General features: G+C 49.3%; 1 protein-coding gene across 1 annotated transcript; it reads right to left on the bottom strand.

Annotated features, from left to right (window-relative positions):
- Positions 1 to 11472: 11472 nt before the first annotated feature.
- On the bottom strand, positions 11473 to 17445 carry LOC139255929 (uncharacterized). The gene is made up of 2 exons (XM_070874054.1): positions 17376 to 17445; positions 11473 to 12191 (listed from the first exon to the last, which is right to left on the bottom strand). Exons 1-2 carry the CDS (start codon positions 17443 to 17445, stop codon positions 11473 to 11475), a joined length of 789 nt encoding a protein of 262 aa, XP_070730155.1.
- Positions 17446 to 18106: the final 661 nt, after the last annotated feature.

Raw genomic sequence — 18106 nt, 5'->3', positions numbered from 1 at the left:
GGCAGGCGGTGACTAGTGGGGTACCGCAAGGTTCTGTGCTGGGGCCCCAGCTGTTTACACTGTACAATAATGATTTAGACGAGGGGATTAAATGTAGTATCTCCAAATTTGTGGATGACACTAAGTTAAGTGGCAGTGTGAGCTGCGAGGAGGCTGCTATGAGGCTGCAGAGCGACTTGGATAGGTTAGGTGAGTGGGCAAATGCATGGCAGATGAAGTATAATGTGGATAAATGTGAGGTTATCCACTTTGGTGGTTAAAAACAGAGAGATAGACTGGTGACAGATCAAGAAAAGGGGAGGTGCAACGAGACCTGGGTGTCATGGTACATCAGTCATTGAAGGTTGGCATGCAGGTACAGCAGGCGGTTAAGAAAGCAAATGGCATGTTGGCCTTCATAGCGAGGGGATTTGAGTACAGGGACAGGGAGGTGTTGCTACAGTTGTACAGGGCATTGGTGAGGCCACACCTGGAGTATTGTGTACAGTTTTGGTCTCCTAACCTGAGGAAGGACATTCTTGTTATTGAGGGAGTGCAGCGAAGGTTCACCAGACTGATTCCCGGGATAGCGGGATTGACCTATCAAGACTGGATCAACTGGGCTTGTATTCACTGGAATTTAGAAGAATGAGAGAGGCTCTCATAGAAACATATAAAATTCAGACGGGATTGGACAGGTTAGATGCAGGAAGAATGTTCCCAATGTTGGGGAAGTCCAGAACCAGGAGTCACACTCTCAGGATAAGGGGTAAGCCATTTAGGACTGAGATGAGGAGGAACTTCTTCACCCAGAGAGTTGTTGAGGCCATTTCACTACATATATTCAAAAAAGAGTTAGATGTCGTCCTTACTACTAAGGGGATCAAGGGGTATGGTGAGAAAGCAGGAAGTTGCATGTTCAGCCATGAACTCATTGAATGGCGGTGCAGGCTAGAAGGGCCGAATGGCCTACTCCTGCACCTATTTTCTATGTTTCTATGTTTCTAGTTCTTTCGGCCCGCCCACAGCCTTGAATTTGTCTTTTAAAATCCAAAATTCGATTAAAGTTCGTAGTTTCTTCCATAAGCACTTTAGGGTTCCAAACTTTTCGGTAGATCGTTCCAAATTAAATTTCCTTTTGAATGAGCCCAAACACAGCAGGGAGAGGGGGGGAGCGGTTTCTTGTGAATTTTGCGCCCTTTCACTCTCTCCCCCACTCTCCCCCACTCTCTCTCCCTCTCTCCCCCAGTCTCCCCCATTCTCCCCCAGTCTCCTGCAGGTCATTCTCTCCACCCCCGCCCAGTCTATCTCTCTCTCCATTCCTCAATCTTTCTCTCTTCCCAGTCTCATTTATTCCAGTCTCCCTCTCTCCCCATTCTCTCTCTCGCCTCTCCCCAGTCTCTCTCTCTCTCTCCCCCCTGCCTCTCCCACTCCCCCGCCCACTTTCTCACCCTCTCAGTCTCTCTCACCCCAGTCTCTCTTCCTCCCCCTCAATCTCTGTCCCCACCACCCAATCTCTCCCCCCTCCACAGTCTCTCCCCCCCCAATCGTAATGTTTCTTTCCCCCCCCGCCACCCAAGTCTGCCCCGCCCCCAATCTCTTTCTCCCCAGTCCCTGGCCCCCACTCTCTCCCCTCACCAGTTTCTCTGCACCCCCAGTCTCTCCCCTGCCAGCCTCTCTGCCACCCCAGTCTCTCTCCTCCCCTCAAGTATCTCTTTCTCACCTCCCCAGTCTTTCTCTCTGCCCAGTCTCTCGATCTCCCCCCATTCTGTCTCTCGCTCCCTCCCAATCCTCTCTCTCTCTTCCCCCGCAGTCTCTTTCCACCTTGCCCAGTATCTCTCTCTCCTCTCCCCCATTTTTCTCTTTCCCCAGTCTCTCTCTCCCCAGTTTCTCCCCACAGTCTCTCTCTCCCCACAGTCTCTCTCTCCCCCCATCGTTTCTCTCCCCGCCACCCAAGTCTCTCACCTCCCCCAGCCTCTCTCTCCCCTTCCCAGTCTCTCTCCCCCAATCTTCCCCCCACTTGTCTCTCTCCCCCCATTCTCTCCCCCCTCAATCTCTCTCTCTATCTTTCCGCCAGTCATTCTCTCTGCTCCCCCCCGCCCAGTCTCTCTCTCTCTCCATTCCCCAATCGTTCTCTGTTCCCAGTCTCTCACTACCCAGTCTCTCATTCATCCCAGTCTCCCCATTCTCTCTTTTACCTCTCCCCAGTCTCTATCTCTCTCCCCCTCCCTCTCCCCTCCTACCTCTCCCCTCACCACTTTCCCTCACCTTCCCAGTCTCTATCCCCCCCCCAGGCTCTCTCCCCTGCCCAGTCTCTCTCCCCTGCCCAGTCTCAGTCTCTCTTCCTCCCCCCAATCTCTCTCCCCACCACACAGTCTCTCTACCCCATCACAATGTCTCTTCCCCCCCCCGCCCCCTCAAGTTTCCCCCCCCAATCTCTTTCCCCCCAGTCTCCTGCACCGCATTCTCTCCCCTCACCAGTTCCTCTGCACCCCCAGTCTCTCCCATGCCAGTCTCTCTACCACCCCAGTCTCCCTCCCTGACCCGCAGTATCTCTTTCTCCCCTCCCTAGTCTTTCTCTCTGCCCACTCTCTCTCTCCCCAGTCATTCTCGCCCCTCCCCAGTCATTCTCGCTCTCCACTGCCCCCATCTCTCCCGCTCGCCCCGCCCCCATCTCTCCCCGCCCCCATCTCTCCCGCTCTCCCCAACCCCATCTCTCCCGGCCCCCATCTCTCCCGCTCTCCCCGCCCCCATCTCTCCCGCTCTCCCCGCCCCCAGACTCTCTTTCTTCCCCCAATCTCTCTTTCTCTCTTTCCCCAGTCTCCCTCTCTTTCTCTCTCACTCTCTCTCTCTCTCCCCCCCAGTCTCGCTCTCCCCCAGTCTCTCTCTCTCTCTACCCTCTCCCCAATCTCTCTCTCTCCCCCTCTCCCCCAGCCTCACTCTACTCCCCTCCCCCCAGCCTCTCTTCCCCCCCCCACAATCTATCTCTTCCCCTCCCCAGTCTCAATCTTCACCCCCCAACTCGCTCTTCCCCTCCATCAGTCTCTCTCTTCACCACCCTTCAGCCTCTCTCTCTCTCCCTCTGCAGTCTCAATCTCTCCCCCCAGTCTCTCTCTTTCTCCCCCCAGTCTCCCTCTCCCAACTCCGATATTTTCTCTCCCGCAGAAGGCCACGAACATGTTCGTGGTGATAATCACAGCGTTATTCTATTCAAAAGCTAGTGGCAGCTCCAGCGGCAATGAGCTCCACTCAGTTCGGCCCTACTTCCGGCTATATCGCAATGGGCATGCGCGACCGAATTGAATGTGTATGTGCAAAAAGGGGGCAGAGTCCAAAGCGCGTCTGTGCAGAAGGACACACTAAAAACTGCTGCAAATAATCCCCCGGTAAAGCAGGTCCCAGCTCTTAATCAGATTAAAAGAATAACTGCATTTGGTGGAGATCTAAAATAAAAGCAGGGAGCCCTGGAGGTAAAATAAGACCATCAGTATTTGACAGAATATCACGGTGATTATTGCCATAAACATGTTCGTGGCCATTTGCTGGAGTTCTTTGAGGATGTAACAAACAGGGTGGATAAAGGGGAACCAGTGGATGTGGTGTATTTGGACTTCCAGAAAACATTTGACAAGGTGCCACATCAAAGGTTACTGCACAAGATAAAAGTTCACATGGTTGGGGGTAATATAGTAGCATGGATAGAGAATTGATTTCTGTGAGTTAGCCAGAGGGTCAGGATAAATGGTTCATTCTCTGGTTGGCAACCAGTAACTAGTGGGGTGCCACAGGGATCAGTGCTGGGACCCCAACTATGTACAATCTAGATTAACGATTTGGAAGAAGGGACCGAGTGTAACGTAGCCAAGTTTGCTGACGATACAAAGATGGGAGGAAAAGCAATGTGTGAGGAGGACACGAAAAATCTGCAAAAGCACATAGATAGGCTAAGTGAATGGGAAAAATTTTGGCAGACGGAGTATAATTTTGGAAAGTGTGAGGTCATGCACTTTGGCAGAAAAAAATCAAAGAGCATGCTTGACAAATCTTCTGGAATTTTTTGAGGATGTTTCCAGTAGAGTGGACAAGGGAGAACCAGTTGATGTGGTATATTTGGACTTTCAGAAGGCTTTCGACAAGGTCCCACACAAGAGATTAATGTGCAAAGTTAAAGCACATGGGATTGGGGGTAGTGTGCTGACGTGGATTGAGAACTGGTTGTCAGACAGGAAGCAAAGAGTAGGAGTAAACGGGTACTTTTCAGAATGGCAGGCAGTGACTAGTGGAGTGCCGCAAGGTTCTGTGCTGGGGCCCCAGCTGTTTACATTGTACATTAATGATTTAGACGAGGGGATTAAATGCAGTATCTCCAAATTTGCGGATGATACTAAGTTGGGTGGCAGTGTGAGCTGCGAGGAGGATGCTATTAGGCTGCAGAGTGACTTGGATAGGTTAGGTGAGTGGGCAAATGCATGGCAGATGAAGTATAATGTGGATAAATGTGAGGTTATCCACTTTGGTGGTAAAAACAGAGAGACAGACTATTATCTGAATGGTGACAGATTAGGAAAAGGGAAGGTGCAACGAGACCTGGGTGTCATGGTACATCAGTCATTGAAGGTTGGCATGCAGGTACAGCAGGCGGTTAAGAAAGCAAATGGCATGTTGGCCTTCATAGCGAGGGGATTTGAATACAGGGGCAGGGAGGTGTTGCTACAGTTGTACAGGGCCTTGGTGAGGCCACACCTGGAGTATTGTGTACAGTTTTGGTCTCCTAACTTGAGGAAGGACATTCTTGCTATTGAGGGAGTGCAGCGAAGGTTCACCAGACTGATTCCCGGGATGGCGGGACTGACCTATCAAGAAAGATTGGATCAATTGGGATTGTATTCACTGGAGTTCAGAAGAATGAGAGGGGACCTCATAGAAACGTTTAAAATTCTGACGGGTTTAGACAGGTTAGATGCAGAAAGAATGTTCCCAATGTTGGGGAAGTCCAGAACCAGGGGTCACAGTCTGAGGATAAGGGGTAAGCCATTTAGGACCGAGATGAGGAGAAACTTCTTCACCCAGAGAGTGGTGAACCTGTGGAATTCTCTACCACAGAAAGTAGTTGAGGCCAATTCACTAAATATATTCAAAAGGGAGTTAGATGAAGTCCTTACTACTCGGGGGATCAAGGGTTATGGCGAGAAAGCAGGAAGGGGGTACTGAAGTTTCATGTTCAGCCATGAACTCATTGAATGGCGGTGCAGGCTAGAAGGGCTGAATGGCCTGCTCCTGCACCTATTTTCTATGTTTCTATTATTTAAATGGAGAAAGATTGCAAAGTGTTGCAGTACAGCGGGACCTGGGGGTCCTGGTGCATGAAACACAAAAGGATAGTATGCAGGTACAGCAAGTGATCAGGAAGGCCAATGGTATCTTGGCCTTTATTGCAAAGGGGATGGAGTATAAAGGCAGGGAAGTCTTGCTACAGCTATACAAGGTATTGGTGAGGCCACACCTGGAATACTGCGTGCAGTTTTGGTTTCCATATTTACAAAAGGATATACTTGTTTTGGAGATAGTTCAGAGAAGGTTCACTGGATTGATTCCGTGGATGAGGGGGTTGACTTATGAGGAAAGGTTGAGTAGGTTGGGCCTCTACTCATTGGAATTCAGAAGAATGAGAGGTGATCTTATCGAAACATATAAGATTATGAGGAGGCTTGACAAGGTGGATGCAGATAGGATGTTTCCACTGATGGGGGAGACTAGAACTAGGGGGCATGATCTTAGAATAAGGGACCGCACATTTAAAACAGAGATGAGGAGAAATTTCTTCTCTCAGAGGTTTGTAAATCTGTGGAATTCGCTACCTCAGAGAGCTGTGGATGCTGGGTCATTGAATAAATTTAAAACATAAATAGACAGTTTCTTGAGTGATAAGGGGATAACGGGTTAAGGGGAGTGGGTGGGGAAGTGGAGCTGAGTCCATGAGCAGATCAGCCATGATCTTATTGAATGGCAGAGCAGGCTCGAGGGGCCATATGGTCTACTCCTGCTCCTATTTCTTATGTTGTTATTAACTTTAAACCTGAGGCAGAAGTGGAGGGTCCTCATTGTTTTCTCAGATGCTGACAGACCTATTGTGTATATGGAAAATGTTCTGCCAGTATTTCTTGACAAAATTATTTGTGCGCACGCGTGTGGTAGATGCTGTTTGTTTTCTTCAAGTCTGAGCCTTCCTCTCAGTGGCTCTGTTCAACAACTGTCAAATTCATGCATTCTTATTGATTAGTTTTGTTACGATGCACGCTTGAGTTATGTTAAAATCCAATCTGGTTTCTGCTAAAGGATGTCAAACTGGATGTTCGCGACTGCAGTGAAAATTCCTTATGCTAAAATAGGTTCTATCATATTCACATCTGCTATGTATGTAAACATTATAACTGTGTAAAACTTGCTACCAAAGGGCGCACCTGTTGGAGGCCCAAGGGTCACCTGCACACCTCGTGCAAGTGAGTATAAAAGCTTGTCTGCCATGCTGCTTCTACACTCTGAGTTTTATTAAAGAGACTAAGGTCACATCAGTTTAAGCTTACAGTACTCAGTCTTGTGGAGTTATTCCAAACATAACAACATCCTGTACTGTTAACTGTACCCAGTCCTATATCGTTGTTGTCTTTAAAAATGGTAAAGCACATTGAAAGACTTGAAAGAAAGAAATATTTGCATTTATATAGTGCCTTTCACAACCACCAGACGTCCCAAAGCGCTTTACAGCCAATTAAGTACTTCTGGAGTGTAGTCCCTGTTGTAATGTAGGAAGCACGGCAGCCAATTTGCGCACAGCAAGCTCCCACAAACAGCAATGTGATAATGACCAGATAATCTGTTTTAGTGATGTTGATTGAGGGATAAATATGGGCCAGGACACCGGGGATAACTCCCCTATTCTTCTTTGAAATAATGCCACGGGATCCACCTGAGAGTATAGTCAGGGCCTCGGTTTAACATCCCATCTGAAAGACGGCACCAACGACAGTGCAGCATTCCCTCAGTACTGCATTGGCGTGTCAGCCTAGATTTTTGTGCTCACCGTATTGCTTGTGCTAATCTCATTCAAATTACATGCACTACCAGCTTGCATAGCCTCTGAAGTGCAGAAATTCCCCATGTTTATATGTATTGTAAGCATTGTAAGGCTTAAAAACACTTATGAAAATGGCAGACTTGTGAGTGCTGCTTATCTGTTCCTCACTTCCATGTTATACAGCTCTAAATTGCTTCTTCAGGTACCACACGTGTTTGGAAGGACAGAACTTATAACTATACTGCTGAATCATTTTCACAGTTCATGTGGACACTGCATGAAAATTTCTAACACCCGTCATTACGCTTTACTGAAATCCTAGACTGATCTACATCCACAAGGAGGTGGCAAATAGCCTGGTTGCATTTAAGGGAGAACTACATAAACACATGAGGGAAACATAGAAACATAGAAAATAGGAGCAGGAGTAGGCCATTCGGCCCTACGAGCCTGCACCACCATTCAATAAGATCATGGCTGATCATTCACCTCAGTACCCTTTTCCTGCTTTCTCTCCATACCCCTTGATCCCTTTAGCCGTAAGGACCATAGCTAACTCCCTCTTGAATATATCTAATGAACTGGCATCAACAACTCTCTGCGGAAGAGAATTCCACAGGTTCACAATTCTGAGTGAAGAAGTTTCTCCTCATCTAAATGGCTTACCCCTTATCCTTAGACTGTGACCCCTGATTCTGGACTTCCCCAACATCAGGACATTCTTCCTGCATCTAACCTGTCCAATCCCATCAGAAATGTATATATTTCTATGAGATCCCCTCTCATTCTTCTAAACTCCAGTGAATACAGGCCCAGTCTATCCAGTCTCTCCTCATATGTCAGTCCTGCCTTCCCGGAAATCAGTCTGGTGAGTCTTCGCTGCACTCCCTCAATAGCAAGAACATCCTTCCTCAGATTAGGAGATCAAAACTGTGCACAATATTCCAGGTGAGGCCTCACCAAGGCCCTGTACAACTGCAGTAAGACCTCCCTGCTCTTATACTCAAATCCACTAGCTTTGAAGGCCAACAGAGGAATGGAAGGGCATGCTAATGGCAGTTATATGAAGAGGGGTGGGAGGAGGCTTGTATGGAGCAATTGTGAGCCAAATGGCCTGTTTCTGTGCTGTACATTCTCATTCATCATTCATAGGCAGTCCCTCGAAATCGAGGAAGACTTGCTTACACTCCTAAAGTGAGTTCTTTGGTGGCTGAACAGGCCAACACGAGAGCCACAGACCCTGTCAAGCCACAGACCTTGCTGACTCGATCTCCGTGGGGTCGGCGTGAGCACTAAGCTGCACCTTGGCGTCGCCAGCTGCAAGCCGCTTGGTCCCGCTACCTCTTCTGTCGAAGCTGAAATTATAGCCACAGGTCCCACAGGTAAATCCAGCAGAGGCAGGGGGATGCTCGGGGCGTCCTCCTCCGTTTCCACCAGATCCTCCTCCTCCTCAGGCTCAGTTGCCTCCTGATCCTCTTCCTCCACCCCACCCATGGTGAAGGCCACCTGCAACAGTGCAGCTTCAGGTCGTGCCTCGCTGCGCATGGGTGTTGGTGGACTTACAAAACACAATTGAGCTTATTGAGCTTATTAGAACGGAAGGGTACACAAACTTCGCTGCGTTGCACTGGCGTACGAAGAAGGAGCAGCACTATTACAATAAATGTGACCGAGAGACATTACATAACAACGCATCACACGGTTGTACATGTTTGGTTGTAAATGCAAGTTGAAGTTCAGTGACCCAGAGAGCTGTGGAGGCTGGATCAGTCAGAGAAAGACAGAATGATAAGGGTGTGAATGGACAGAGAAGGGGAAAGCTGGTCAGATCACCTGCTCCTGCTCTTATCGCTTGTCAACCTGAGAGTAGCACAGAGGCTGCATGGGAATCAGGATAGCTGCTTGCATAATATGACATCATTCGTATATTATAATGAAATGACGTTACATTACTTTAACACTGCTTGATGCATTACTCATGTGATGCAAGCGAGGGTTGTGCCTCACCACGAGTGGCCGACCGAGTGTGGCCTCCCACCAGTAATGCAGTGCTTTCCTCCAACTCGGTGAGAATGCTGAGGTGGGCAGGGCCTCCTCCGGTTCACCTGCGCTCTCAGCGATTCTTCGATAACTTCCTCTGCAAACCTGACAAGAGCATGGCATAAGCTCATTGACTTGGTACTATCATGGAAAGACAGCATTCGCCAACATTATATGCTAATACGGTGTGTATCCACAATTGATGCATGGTTATAACAAAGATCGTATTTAGGATCTAATGCTTGACACAAACATCTCTCTCGACTACAACCTCCATTGGTGGGAATCAGGACCGCTGGTGAGCTCGGCATTGACAGGAGCTAATGTCCCAAAGTGTCCCAGGGCAGACAGTGAGCCAGGGCAGTTCTGCCCCAGTCCAGGCTGGCTCACTGTGTAAGTGACAGCAGCCAGAGAGACTTAAAATGGGCACAGGTTCATGGTCCTGTCCAGATCTTAGCAGGGAATATATGTAATATATGTAAGAATAACCAGCTTAAATTCAATCCAGGAGATTTATAATTACAATTACAATTTGTATCATTACAATATAAAATCGATACTTACTCTTGCCAAAGCAACAAGGCTGTTCCAGCGCTTCCGACACTGGTCAGGTCCCCTGGCCTCGTGGGATACAGACGAGACTACGTTGGCGATCTCGCCCCAGATTTTTCTGTAGGCCTGGGGTGGAGGTTTTCCACGCCCACCCTGGGTTAATTGGGCCCACCAGGAGTGCACCTCAGCGACTAGGACCTCGTTCGCCTCGTCAGAGAACGGTTTGGCCCTCCTCCTACCCCCCCCCCACATCTTGCAAGCCATGCTCTGAATCAGACATTTGAAACTACTCCTTATCTCTATTATCTTAACTCAAATTGCTCTTTCTCTCTCTTTTCTCTCTCCTCTCTGTCTTCCTCCTCTCCCTCTAGCCTCTCTCTTTCTCTCTCTCTCTCTCTCTCTCTCTATACCTCCCTTTGCCTTCTGCGCATCCCGAATCACGGTAAAACCTGTTTACCAAAAAAAAAACAAATGTGCTAGGGAAGCCTTGCCTTCCACACCACTAGGGCCCATTTCACATCGCTGGGCTATTGCCCCCACCCCAAAAAAAGCTGAAAGTCACAATCCCAAAACTGGACGATCTTCCAGCTGAAACATCGCCCATTTTTTGGGCATTGGAATCTAAGTGGAAAATCTAGCCCTAAGTGTTTGTGCACAATTTTTTATGTTTTAATTTTTGGTTTAAGATTTATATTAACCCTTACGCTGGCGAAAGCAAGTCCTACGCCTGCTTTTACCAGACGTAAGAGTTTCGTGGGCAAGTGCTGGGCAATAGTTTGGAAAATAGCCCAACTCCGCTGCAGCGAAAGTGAGTTTCTCATCAGTTCAGATGTTCTGTCAAGGCGCATCTTGACAGATCGCAAATTCCGGGTTTTCGCACATATGGAAACGCAGAACCTGCGGGGCCTATCAGAAGGCTTATGTACACTAAGCGTATCCTGTCATCGGACCCGCAGATTTGGGCCCATTGTTTTTACATACACCTGGCACAGAAATTTGAGTATGGAGCTTGAGCAGTTACAGTTAGGAAGCAGAGCAGTGTGACGGATAGGAAAGATGTGTAAGAAGTACCGCTGGTATTATATGGCAGATAGTTAGTTGCTTTCCTGTGGCATTGCTTGGAGAGAAAAATCTTCACAAGTGTCTCTTCTAACAGCAAGCTTTCTGCTTGCACTTTTCCGTCTCCCTCTTTATGTTTTTGTTTGTCTTCCACTCTCTTTTTGTTGGCCAATCACTCTCTCTCTCAATCAAATTTACAATCCCCTGTCAGTTCAGTGCTAGTGTACAGTTTATTTAGTTGCATCACCAATTAAAAAATAGATATAATGTACAATACATGATAAATGCATCTAATGCTTCACTCACAGCCCCTTTCAGCTGAGGAAGGCTAGAGCAGGTTTAAGCTTTTTATTAATTGATGCTCTCTTTCAACGGCGTCCCAAGCAGCTGGGCTGGGACAGGCTGTGCTGGGTCAGGCTGTGCTGGGCTGGGCTGGGACGGACTGGGCTGGGATGGACTGGACTGGGCCGGGCTGGGCTGGGACAGACTGGGCTGGGCTGGTTTGGGCTGAGCTGGGCAGATTTGGCCTGAGACGGGACGGGCTGGGCTAGGCAGGTTTGGGCTGCGCACTGCTGGGCTGGACTGGGCTGGGCTGGAAGGGGCTGGGCTGGTACAGGCTGGGCAGGGCAGGTTTGGGCTGGGCACTGCTGGGCTGGGCTGAGCTCGGCTGTGCTGGGCTGGTTTGGGCTGGGCTGGGCCGGGACGGACTGGGCTGGGACAGGCTGGGCTGGGTTGGGACGGGCTGGGCTTGGACGGCCTGCGCTGAGTTAGGGTGGGCTGGGCCGGGACGGGGTGGGCTGGGCTGGGACGGGCTGGGCAGGGCTGGGCCGGGACAGGCTGAGCTGGTTTGGGCTGGGCTGGGACGGACTCGGCCGGTACGGGCTGAGCTGGTTTGGGCTAGGCTGGGACGGACTGGGCTGGGCCGGTTTGGGCTGGGCTGGTCCGGGACGGACTGGGCTGGGCTGGGCCGGGACGGACTGGGCTGTGCTGGGCTGGACCGGGCTGAGCTGGGCTGGGCTGGGCCGGGACGGACCGGGCTGAGCTGGGCTGGGCTGGGCCGAGAGGGACTGGGTTGGGCTGGGCTGGGCCGGGATGGACTGGGCTGGGACGGACTGGACTGGGCTGGGCCTGACCGATTGTGCTGGGCTAGGCTGGGCCGGGATGGACTGGGCTGGGCCGGGACGGACTGGGCTGGGCTGGGCCTGGACCGACTGGGCTGGGCTGGGCTGGGCTGGGCTGGGACGGGCCGGGACGGACTGGGCTGGGCTCAGCTGGACTCGGCTGGGCTGGGCTGGGCTGGGCTGGGCTGGACTGGGCTGGGCTGTGCAGGGATGGACTGTGCTGGGCTGGGTTGGGCTGGGACGGGACAGACTGGGCTGGGCTGGGCTGTGCAGGGCAGGTTTGGGCTGGGATTGGCTGGGCTGGGTAGTGCCGGTTTGGGCTGAGCTGGTTTGGGCTGGGCTGGGTTGGGACGGGCTGGGCCGAGCTGGGTTGGAGCATGCAGCAGGTTGAGGCCAGGGTGCAACAGTTCAGGAATAAACTATTGCTTGAGAGCAGGGGCTAACTGTCATGGTGCCTGTATGAGATGCCTTTTCTAATTAGACTACTAAAGGTGGCACCGGGTTTCAGAAGTGTCATTGGCTAAGAATCAGTACTGCACGTGCCCTCTGAAAGAGGGCACCACTAAAAATAATCTAACTGGGCCCAATCAAACTGAGAGAGATGTGAACTAAATCAGTGTTGTGTTATATGGTTCAACTATGTATGGAATGTGACTGATCATTTTTGTAACATATAATTGTCTGTAGGAAGTTATTGCCATTTGTTTCTATAATGAGATGTGCAAAATGGAAAGTGACCAATTAGAAAGCAGAAAACCGCAGACTGCAAACACTTTACCAATCAGAATAAAAGAACATTACATGCCCTCCTAACACACGGAGATTTTGCAGTAAAGTGAGGTGAATGGGCCGTGAAGAATAATCCGAGTATGGGTGTTTGAGCGATGGTTTGGTTTGATGGATCACCAAGAGCAAGCTCACCAGCTCAAGTGCACAAGTGTTTTCAAATCGCGAATAAAGTAAAAAATACTTGTAAAACCATGAATGGAAGCCTAAAAAAAAGAATACAGCCACTTTCCAACGGATGAAACAAATTGAGGTGGCCAGTTCTGTGTTCAGATACATAATTCACCTCGAGCCGGAGCTGGAGCGGGAGCTGGACCAAGCCACGAAGGTTACTTTTCCTTTTGAGTAATTGATAACGGTGCATGTGGGAAGAATTGTTTTGTTTCAGTTTGTAATTGCAATTCAGACACTGACACTCAGAACGTATCGACACTTTAGTCGTGCTTTGTGTGTGTGTAAGCACTGTTTTGCCCTGTCCACTGATCTTGCTAGAAACTGCAGGTGGGAGTAAAGAGTGCCAGTGAGCTCCAGTGGGCTCTGAGGGTCTGCACCACTCCAAAGGTGAATGGAAATAACATCAGTGACAAGGGAGTGGGGGCCGAAGTCCATGTTTAATCGCTACTAGCATGAGCTCATGCAGCAGTGTGGAAAATCAAAATGGGAATATTTTACAATCCCAGAGTTCTTGCATTTCCTGCAAAGAGCCCTCCAACCTCTGCTTTTCCAGTGCCTTTCAGGGTGTCCCAGCAGACTAAATCCAGGCTGCTTCTACATCTGCAGTAAGATCTTTTAAGTTATATAGAGCACCACCTGTCCCACAATGTGCCCTTCTGTTATGTGCCAATTTTGCATTTCAACATTAAACCCATTGAAGATTGGTACAGGCTGACTGGCCCATGGGAATTTTTTTCCTGCAGTACATGTATAATGTAGTTTGCATAATCTTGCTACTTTCACTCTTCATGTGATTTCTCTGTCAGTGTTGCTAATACCTACCATATAAAAACTACTTTCCTTATTGGCCATATAGGGCCAGTGCTAAACTTTTCTGTAATATTTACACCGTGGCCTCCTACTCAACTTTGAGTCATGTCACCTCTTCAGGCTTTCTTTCCAAGTTCTTCAAGTAGTTGGCATGGAGCTCACTGTTTCACAGACATAGTCCCACGCTCTTTCTCCCTTTACTGCAATTGAAGCCTCTCGCTCGAGAAGCTGCTTTTGGTCTCTATTACAGAGTATCCTTGGCCTGTTCGAGAAGCTGCCTGTGGTCTCTATTACTGAGTATCTGTTACATATGCAACACTTGAAACCAGAATTCTACTGCCACCAGAGGGCGCATCTGTTGGAGTGCCAAGGGATCCCAGCATTTCTTGGGAGCACTGCATGTAAGCAGGCCTCCCATGCTGTGCCAGTACTGGAGTCAGAATAAAGAGACTAAGGTCACACTTACTCAAGTCTACAGTACCCAGTCACATTGCTTTATTTGAGACATGACAACTGGTGACGAGTAATAGATATAGAACCATCATGTGAGAATGCAGTGAACAGTTGGTATCCTGGAGAAATTCTCAGAAGGTGACGATTAGGAGGCTTTTGTGGATCAACTCGACCAATACTTCATGGCCAACGAGCTGGAAGGGAATGAGAACGCTGCGAAACGAAAGGGCGATCCTCCTCACCGTCTGCGCGGCAACAACCTATGGCCTCACGAAGAATCTTCTTGCTCCGGTGAAACCAACAACCAAATCGTATGAAGAACTGTGTACGGTGGTCCGGGAGCACCTAAATCTGAAGGAGAGCGTTCTGATGGCAAGGTATCGATTTTATACATATCAACGGTCTGAAGGTCAGGAAGTGGCAAGCTACGTTACCGGACTAAGGTGCCTTGCAGGACATTGTGAATACGGTGGATTCCTGGTGCAAATGCTCAGAGACTTTTTTGTGTTTGGCATTGGCCATGAGGTTATCCTTCGCAAACTATTGACTGTTGAAACACCGGACCTGAGCAACGCCATAACGATAGCCCAGTCATTTATGTCCACCAGGGATAACACCAAAAAAATTTTGTAGCATAAAGATGCATCGGCAAGTACTGTACACAAAGTAACGTCGTTTTCAGGCAGGAATGCATATGGCAGAACGTACACGCCTGCAATTGCATGACCTCAGATGACTCAGAGTCCGCCATCAAGTGTGAATGCGAGGCAGTTAACACCTTGTTGGCATTGTTGAGGTGATCATCGAGCCCATCAATGCCGCTTCAAACACTATGTGTGCAAAGGCTGTGGATTAATGGGACACCTCCAGCGAATGCGCAGATGAGCTGCAAACCCTGAAAACCACCACGTTGCAGAGGAAGACCGATCCATGGCGGATCAAACTGAACTAGAGACATGAACCGAGGAGGCAGAAGTGTACGGGGTACACCTTCGCCACGAAATGTCCACCGTTCATGTTAAAAGTTGAACTGAACGGAATTCCAGTATCCATGGAATTGGACACGGGTTCGAGTCAGTCTATCACGGCCTTTGAGAGGCTGTGGTGCAACAAGGCACAAAGGCCCAAGCTGAGCCCTATTCATACCAAGCTGAGAACTTACACTAAAGAGCTGATCCCTGTAATTGGCAATGCAGCAGTAAAAGTCTCCTATGATGGAGCGGTGCACGAACTACCACTATAGATTGTACCAGGAGATGGCCCCACACTGTTCGGCAGAAGCTGGCTGGGAAAAATCCGCTGGAACTGGGACGACATCTGACCGCTTTCGTCCGTCGACGATGTCTCATGTGCCCAGGTTTTGAGCACGTTCCCATTGTTGTTTGAGCCAGGCATCGGAAATTTCTCTGGGGTGAAGGTGCAGATCCACTTGGTTTCCGGTACACGACCCATCCACTACAAGGCACGTGCGGTGCCATACATGATGCGAGAGCAAGTGGAGATCGAGCTGGACAGGCTGCAACAAGAGGGCACCATCGCGCTGGTTGAGTTCAATGAGTGGGCCAGTCCGATTGTTCCAGTTCTCAAGGGCGTTGGCGCGGTCAGAATTTGTGGGGATTATAAAGTAACGATTAATAATTTTTCGCTACAGGACCAGTACCCGCTACCCAAGGCAGGCGACCTATTTGCTACGCTGGCAGGCGGGAAGACGTTCACCAAGTTGGACCTGACCTCGGCCTACATGACGCAGGAGCTGGCAGAATCTTTGAAAGGCCTCACCTGCATCAACACACACAAAGGTCTGTTCATCTGCAATAGATGCCCGTTTAGGATTCGATCGGCCGCGGCTATTTTTAAAAGGAACGTGGAGAGTTTGCTAAAGTTGGTTCCGTGCACCGTGGTTTTCCAGGACGAAATATTGATCACAGGTCAGGACACCATTGAACACTTGCAGAACCTGGAAGAGGTTCTAAGTCGGCTAGATCATGTGGGACTCAGGTTGAAATGCTCGATGTGTGTTTTCCTGGCGCCAGAGGTCGAGTTCTTAGGGAGAAGAATCGCGGCAGACAGCATCAGACCCACTGACGCCAAGACGGAGGCCATCAAAAATGTGCTGAGACCACAGAACATGACGGAGCTGTGGTCGTTCCTGGGACTCCTCAATTATTTTGGTAATTTCCTATCCGGCTTAAGCACCTTGCTGGAACCTCTACATGTGTTGCTACACAAGGGAGATGACTGGGTATGGGGGAAATCACAAGATACTGCTTTTGAGAAAGCCAGAAATCTGTTATGTTCCAACAAACTGCTTGTTCTGTATGAACCATGTAAACGTTTCATGCTAGCTTGTGATGCGTCTTCGTATGGGGTCGGGTGTGTGTTACACCAAGCAAACAAATCGAGAACATTGCAACCGGTCGCTTATGCATCCAGGAGTTTGTCCCAAGGCTGAAAGGGCCTACAGCATGATTGAAAAAGAAACTCTGGCATGCGTTTACGGGGTGAAAAAAATGCACCAGTATTTGTTTAGGCTTAAGTTCGAAACTGACAATAAGCCGCTCATATCGCTGTTCTCAGAGTGCAAAGGTATTAATACCAATGCCTCTGCTCACATCCGAAGATTGGCACTCACGCTGTCTGCATATAACTATGTAATTCTCCACAGGCCAGGCACAAAGAACTGCACTGATGCTCTCAGTCGGCTACCATTGCCCACCACCGGGGTGGAAATGGCACAACCTGCAGACTTGCTCTTGGTAAAGGATGCATTTGAAAACAAAAGTCACCTGTTACAGCCCACCACATCATAACCTGGACCAGCCAAGATCCTTTACTGTCCCTTGTAAAAAACTGTGTCCTCCATGGGAGCTGGACCAGCATCCCAGCAGAGATGCATGAAGAGATCAAGCCGTTCCAGCGGCGCAAAGACAAAATGTCCATACAGGCAGACTGTCTTTTGTAGTTTTGCTTAAGAAAGGCAGGGAAACGTTCATACACGACCTACACAGTACCTACCCAGGCATAGTAATGATGAAAGCTATAGCCAGATCCCATGTGTGGTGGCCCGGCATCAACTCAGATTTGGAGGCTTGCGTGCGCCAATGCAACACTTGCTCTCAACTGAGCAATGCACCCAGGGAGACACCGCTAAGCTTGTGGTCATGGCCCTCCAAACCATGGTCTAGGATCCACGTTGACTTCACTGGCCCGTTTCTAGCCAAAGTGATTTTGGTTGTTGTGGAGGCTTATTCAAAATGGATTGATTGTGTAATAATGTCTGTAAGCACGTCCACTGCCACCATCAAAAGCCTATGAACCATGTTTGCCATGCACGGCCTGCCTGATATCCTTGTCAACGACAATGGGTTGCACCACCGCTGAATTCAAGGAATTCATGACCCGCAATGGGATCAAGCACATCACATCTGCCCCGTTCAAGCCCGCATCCAACGGCCAGGCAGAATGGGCAGTCCAAACCATCAAGCAAAGCTTGAAATGCGTGTCGGAACGTTCCCTGCAGATCCGCCTGTCCCGAGTACTGATCAGCTACCGCACAAGACCCGACTTGCTCACCGGGGTTCCCTCTGCCAAACTGCTCATGAAAAGGGCTCTCAAAACAAGGCTCTCTCTAGTCCACCCTGATCTCCATGATCATGTCGAGGGCAGACGGCATCAACAAAGCATGTACCATGATTGCGCAAATTTGTCACGCGATATTGAAGTCAATGACCCTGTATTTGGACTCAATTATGGACATGGTTCCAAATGGCTTGCTGGCACTGTCGTAGTCAAAGAAGGGAATATAGTATTTGAGGTCAAACTTGCAAATGGACTAATTTGCAGAAAGCATTTGGACCAAACCAAACTGCGATTCACAGACAGCCATGATCAACCTGAAGGGTTCACCATGAACTTCGACCCTCCGATACACACACAAGTGGCAACCGACATCACGGTTGACCACGAAGCTGAACTCATCAGCCCCAGCAGCCCAGCAAGGCAGTGAAGGCCCAACAACTCACCTGCATCTGTGTTTGTACCGAGATGATTAACTAGG

This window comes from Pristiophorus japonicus, chromosome 3, assembly GCF_044704955.1.
Source record: "Pristiophorus japonicus isolate sPriJap1 chromosome 3, sPriJap1.hap1, whole genome shotgun sequence".
In the NCBI taxonomy this organism is placed as follows: Eukaryota; Metazoa; Chordata; class Chondrichthyes; family Pristiophoridae; genus Pristiophorus; species Pristiophorus japonicus.
This window is presented reverse-complemented; position numbering and strand designations above follow the sequence as displayed.

Coding starts and splice junctions, on each gene's coding strand:
- LOC139255929 (XM_070874054.1), bottom strand. CDS start 17,445: ATGAATTCCTTGAATTCAGCGGTGGTGCAACCCATTGTCGTTGACAAG. Junction 12,192..17,375: donor TATCAGGCAGGCCGTGCATG/GCAAACATGGTT, acceptor GCTCCAACCCAG/CTCGGCCCAGCCCGTCCCAA.